General features: G+C 46.1%; 1 protein-coding gene across 1 annotated transcript in view; it reads right to left on the minus strand.

The window, feature by feature from the left end:
- Positions 1 to 6,437, minus strand: part of LOC104512566 (solute carrier family 22 member 4-like) — a 22,716-nt gene that overhangs the window by 746 nt on the left and 15,533 nt on the right. Inside the window, exons 6-9 of the mRNA XM_010155601.1 lie at positions 4,926 to 5,026; positions 3,710 to 3,924; positions 2,860 to 3,042; positions 368 to 503 (exon numbers count right to left, since the gene is read on the minus strand). Coding sequence (XP_010153903.1) covers positions 368 to 503; positions 2,860 to 3,042; positions 3,710 to 3,924; positions 4,926 to 5,026 — 635 coding nt within the window. The remainder of the gene's footprint in view (positions 1 to 367; positions 504 to 2,859; positions 3,043 to 3,709; positions 3,925 to 4,925; positions 5,027 to 6,437) is intronic.

A 6,437-nucleotide genomic window follows, 5' to 3' on the forward strand; every position in this document is an offset into this window, starting at 1 on the left:
AAAGAGTGTTTTGTAACGCAAGTCATCCTACTAAACCCCATAGTTGAAATGAAGAGTTAAGGACAGTGAATGATATAAAAGGATGGAAAGTGTTGGGAGATGCAAAATAACAGGCTCAAGGTGATAGGAAGGTCAGCTTTGGTTTCCAAGTGACCGCTTTCAATCAGCTCTGGGGTTCAGAGATTCTGGACAAACTGCATAACGTCTGTCAAATTAACAACCAAAAAAGTAACCTAAAGGGCACTTGGAAAGCTTTGATGTTTTGCAGTGGATCTGATAAAACCTGTTTACTGACTGTGAAAAGGGACTTGCGTGGAGAGAGGTTCGGAATTCTCACGAAGCACGGGACAAATGAAAGCCGCCTTACCATTTCACCTTCAGCATTTGCTCAAAGCCCTCGGGCAGGGGATTGCCATAGCTCTCCGGGAGAAACAGGGTAAGGATCCCGATCAGCAGAGTCAGGCTTCCCATCAGGATATATGGTAGGAATCTGTCATAGGCACCTGGCAGAACACAGGACAGGACAATGGTATCTGTACATCCACAATCAACAAACCCATGCGTAAAATTTATATTCCAGATGTTATGGTAATGCAGAACTAATCTGGAGTAAATAGCTGGAATCTTTGCAGATATCAAAAGGTGAATCCAAACCCGAGTTTCATCTGGTATCTGCTAACAAAGGGATTTTTCAGTTTTAAAACTACAATGTGCACCCTAGGATGGTCACCACCTACCATCAGCTTCATGCCATCCCCCCACGTTTGTGCTAATACATTTTTGGTACATTTTCAACTGGGATAGCCAACATCTTTGCAAGGGAACAGCTCTGCTGGGGTCACTGCTGGGGTCTTCAGTACTACACTGTCATCTGCAACCAAATCCTCAGTTAAATAATTCAGTGTGAGGGGATAAAAACACTCCTAAGCAACAAAGCACTCATCAGCTCCTGGGATTGTGCATCCTGCTGATCTTGTTCAAAAGAAGGGAAGAGACTGATGGCAGCTGACCAGGCCAATTTCAGACCTATGGGTCATTAGCAGGGGACTCCTTAAATACCTTCCTTACTGCAAAGGGAGAAAGCATCAGGCTTCCCGTGACAGAAAAGAGGCTCTGACCTTGGTCTACTCAGAATCTGATCTTGGACTAGAAAGCAGCGGCCCCTGCCAGCAGCCTGAAGCCATCGCACAAGTGTTTGGGCAGGATGCAAGATCTTCACAATGGCACAGCCACGAAAAGGTCTTTCAGTAAAGGCATTAGCTAGGAGTTAAGGTATTTAAGGTAGAGAAAGTCCCAAACTGGACCCGACAGCTTTATTTTTCAGTTGGAGTAGAGCAGTGTGCTTTCTAACCTATGGAATAAACTAGGATTAAAGTGAAGACCCCTGGGTATTTCACATAGAGCCAAAGGTTGTGATTTGATCTCTTCCATGCTCATGAGCTGGATGAACTGCAAGGTCCTAATTTAGCTGTAGCAAAAAGCAGCAGCTGACGAGTTTCTCCTAAAACCTCCTAAAGTTTAGGAAACTATTCCAATGATTGGAACAAGACTTTTTAAAGGCTCAACCTATAGAAACTCGGGAGGGAAAAAACAGTAAAAGCTTTATCCTGTCTACGTCTCTCTATTTCTGTTACCTGTGCTGCAACGGAGAATAAAGACCGTAAGGAGCATCACAGTCCTGCTGTCCCTTTTACTTTACATTTGCAGTGTACAAGGGAAATACAACGCATTTTCATCATTTTTGGTACAGAGTGTTACAGTCACGCTGGAATGTAAAGGTGAGACAACACAGGTCAGCTACGGAGAGTAGGCCCCTCTCCCCTTTCCTGGCATAGTGAATCAGCATTAAGCCCTTAGCAGCACACCAGAAATGCTCTACCAGAGTCTGCAGTCATAATAATTTTGTATCAAAGGTCTCAGCAAGAAGCAAACCTCATGAGGCCAAGGGAGAGCTGCGTTACGTCCAGTGATGGCAGAAGGAAATAAATCATGTGCGAGCAAAAGAAACAGGAGATTGAGCACCCCGGACTGAACAGGCAGTATTCACAGATACTTCCACCCTTGATCTCTGTCACCCTTTCCTGTCTGCAACATGAAGATAATTTCTGTGTACTTTAAGAAAAAATTAAATTATCATTAATATTTGTGCAGCATTCAGAAAAAGATGGAAATGAGTTTCAAAAACCCTCACATGAGGAAATCAGTCATTCTGCTTACAGACCAAGGCATGAACAGTAACAGCAAAATGAGTGCTGAGGTGCCTGGCTTAGTAACTCAAAAAAAATCACACAGGTCATAATTAAACACACCCTTGTGCTGCTTAATCTGCTTGTTTTCCATGTACTGCTTCAGAAAGCACAGATTTAGGGGGTGTTTGGATTCCTGCCTGGTTCCTCTGCTCCTGACATCCCCATCTCGGGATGCACACGAAGAGCACAATGCAATGAATTTCCTACGGCTAGATTTCCTTACTTGCTAGATCACTTGTCACACTCTCCTGGGAAACTATCTGGTGTCCCAGGGGTAATGCCCATTGCCAAGATGTGACCAGTTACCATCCCAGCCACGCCACTTGCACGGTTTGGAAACACCATCTTTGTCTTGGACCAGCTCAGCCCCACTCTGGTGCTGTATGAACAGTGCCTAGCCTCAATAAAGGAAAAAGCACCTGATTCTTGTGTGAAAACCATAGAGCTCTGCTTCATTTCCGTAGTGTACGACGATGAACTCAGACCCAAGGTCAGATAAGGTACTTAAGACAACAAATGAAGGGTCTAAAAGCTGAGCCTATGCTCCAAAAGCTCCAACAACTTTTCTGAGAGTTACATGGTGCAAGGCAAGAAACACAAGACGTCTCACCCAGGTAAACAAAGTAAGGAGCAATGATGCTGCCCAGCCTGGAAGCCATGGAAGTAGCTCCAACTGCCATGTTTCGAACTAGCGTTGGGTATAGCTCCACGTTGTAGACATACAGCATCGAAAACGCAGCGGTGATGCCAAATTTTCCAAGCATCACCAGGCCGACAGACAGGCCATTCAAATCTGGAGGAGGAAAGATAACATCAAGGTGAATAAACAACAACCTGTGCGTATTGCTTGTACTTCTCCTACATCCCAAAGATCATATCGCTGTTTTTTTTTCGCAGCAGTTGTGAGTTTATTTGGTTTTGTTTAATTATGCAATGTATTAGCCGCATCCCTAGATGACTTGGCTCCAAACTTCCCACTGAGTAGAACGTAGATGCTCAGGTTATTTTGTACTTCTCAAATTTTGGTCCTCTCCCAGTAAAACGGCATTCTTGGAACAAAATTCTGGACTATATGACAACAAAGCACAAGCTTAAATCTATCCCTTTTTTTACAGAAACCTGTGGAGATTTACACACAGTGAAATCTGGAAGACTTGCGAGTTTTTTAAGCTGTATGCACAACCAGATAGATCACAGTACACTTCTGACTCTCGTTTTGCAAGCTGGTTCCCCTGGGCTATAAAAAGCTCAGCAATTTGACACAATAAATGAGCGCCGTGCATGACTCAGCATACACATATGAATATTGAAAAAAACCCAGAGCTGCAAGTGATCAGCATAAACTTGACCTCAAATTCTAAATTTTATCAAGGCTTCCAGTAATTTTACAGAACCATTAGATAGTACCGTAAAATGTTTCTGATGTTTTATATACTTGAGTCGTATGTTGTGTCTTATACCTGCAGGAACCAGCTGAATGAAGAGGATAACACCTCCCCCTAAAAACAAGGTGCCAGATAAGGAGTAGCGCCGAGGGAGGGAGCGGAGGAGAAGCCAGGCAATCACATACGCTGGGACTTCAATAAGAGCCGAGAGGAAACAGTTGATGTAGGCATCTCCATGCCAGTTTGGAGTGCTGAGGGACAGGCCGAAGTAACCAACTGACGTGAAAAACCTGAGAAAAGCAATAAACCCAAATTATTCCTGAAACACCCAGCTCTGAACGCCTCCGGTGTTGCCTCAGATGTTGTTACAAAAATAGCATGTCGCAAAGCATCGCCACAGGCATCGTGGCTTAAAAAAAAAATCTCAGTGGCAACCCCACCTTTCTAATTCTGTCATCCCTTCCAGTGATCATATCCACAGCGGCTTGAAGAGACCTCGGATATCTCTGTCCTTCCTGCATACACTATCCCAAGTAAAAGGCTTTGTGGAAGTTGTTCACAAAGGCTTTTCACTGCAATGGACTCATTAACGGCACAGTGACACGACTCTCGAGAGCTTCCCATGAGTACTACGTTCCTACTTGTAGCCAACTCCAGTAACAGGATCTCCCACCCTCAGCAGTTCCGTTACATCTTACTTAATCTTCATGATAGCGCTGGATGATCGGGTTTCAGATCTCAAGAGTGCCTTATTATGGCATGCCAAGTGTGCTAGCCAGTTCCTTTCTGCTGGGGGAAATAGATACAGAAAAGGGTCCCGGTGTGTCTATATGGTATTACTGGGTCCTCATTCCTCGTGGCTGCCCAGGCAGGGGCCAGGATCTCACTGAGATGGGCACCGTACAGAAACGGAACAAAAACGCTGGCCACGGGTCTGGTTCTTGTTATGTTACTGAGTTGCTGCCTCTGCTTCGAGGAGGACATCTCTCTTCAGAGATTTATAGAGATGGGAGCTTCTTTAAAAAAAAAAAAAAAAAAGGCAACAATTTAAAATGCATAAGGTGTTACATAGAGTTCCCTAACTGTTTTACATCTGAGGCGAGGCTACTGCCTCCATACTCTTGTGTATTAATGTGGTGCGGGTGCGAGGACATTGAGGGCCATGTCCTGGCCAAGGACCGTGTGTAGGTGGGCTCCAAGGCTGAGATTTCTTATCTAAACCTGTGGCGCGTGCCCTCGAATCAGAAATCGTTCTACTGCCTGGGTACTTTAGGAATACACATTTCCTTACCACAAAAGTAATGACATAATAGTAATAGTTGCAATGTTTCGGGTTCGAAATAGGTCCAGAAGGATAGCCTTCTGCTGCTGCTGAGGCTTCGAATCCTGCATCTGAAGGAAAAAGGAAAACAAAACCAAAAAAATTCCCACACACCTAAGAGCAAAACAACCCCTGCACACCCACGAGTTTGGGCAGTTAGGAAGTTACGACTCCATCAGGGGATAACTACTCAGCCCCAGGGCGACTTCTGCACCAGGGAGCTCGGTCCTTAGGGAGGGCTTGTCTCTGCACCCTGCTGTACTCGGCAATAGTTTCCAGGTTTTTGTTAAAAACAGGCGGCTCTGAGACATTGCACCGTGCTGACTAAAGAGGAGGAGCAGCCACAAGAATGGTGCGTTGACATTTCCTTAAGGATCTGACACAGGACTTCCAGGAGTAACTGCATTACCAAAGGCATTCTTCTGCACACTGTCCAGTCAACCTTCTTCTGTTCAACCATCACAAACGGTGTGAAGATCGCCCATTTTGCTTCCTGCCTGCCTGCACCCTTCCGGGGAGGAGGATGGGTGCCAGAGCTCAGCAGGGAGGCCAGGACACATCATGGGAGCATCCACCACCCCAGACCGGAGACAGAGGGTCCAGTTTGATACTTGAAGCAGGAATCTTCTGGATGGCATGAGAATGCCTTTCCACCTGCACGAACAGTTCTTGCTGGGCAGAAGCTAGTGCTCATGGCCAGGCTTTCCCCCAGGCCCAAAGAGGGAACCACCCTGGCCCTCCCCATAGGGCTACCCACGAGATTTTTCCCTCCCTAGGAAGAGAGGATGGTTTCCAAGGAATGTCTAGCAACGTTTGAAAAACACTTCAACAGAGGACTATCATCCTCAGGCTTTTGTGGACAGACGCTTTTGAACGCAGGATTCCCACAAAGAAGAGGATGGTTTCCAAGGAATGTCTGTCTAGCAACGTTTGAAAAACACTTCAACAGAGGACTATCATCCTCAGGCTTTTGTGGACAGACGCTTTGGCACGCAGGATTCCCACAAAGTAAAGGACAGCTGGGGTGCTGCTCAGTCTCAAAAACACGCAGGAGAGATGAAAACTCGTGCTGAAGCCTGAAAAAGTCACGTCCCGTGCGAAAGACAACTGTACTCTCGCTGTGAAGTAAGGAAAAGTGCTTTTCCATGGTTTCTGTAGGATGGGCTTCCCATAGCTGGAATATGCACTTGAACATCCACTTGGAAAAGAGATCTTCAGCAGCTTGGCCCAAACGCAAGCGTAACATTTAAGAAACAGACCCTGCCCACGCAGGAGGTGTAGCACGCAGCATCTCTCCCCCGCAGATGCTGCAGAGGAGCACGCGGAGCTCTGCTTTCTGCGCTATCAGGGGACACAAACCGCAGGCACTACCATAACGCGGTCAAGTCGGATCAGACATCCAGACACGCCGTTATTGCTGTCGCAAGGCTGGAAGCATCGCTGGTTACTCTGCACATGGAAAATGTTGGTGCCTCTTCAGCA

The sequence above is a fragment of the Eurypyga helias genome, unplaced genomic scaffold (assembly GCF_000690775.1).
Source record: "Eurypyga helias isolate BGI_N326 unplaced genomic scaffold, ASM69077v1 scaffold5347, whole genome shotgun sequence".
In the NCBI taxonomy this organism is placed as follows: domain Eukaryota; kingdom Metazoa; phylum Chordata; class Aves; order Eurypygiformes; family Eurypygidae; genus Eurypyga; species Eurypyga helias.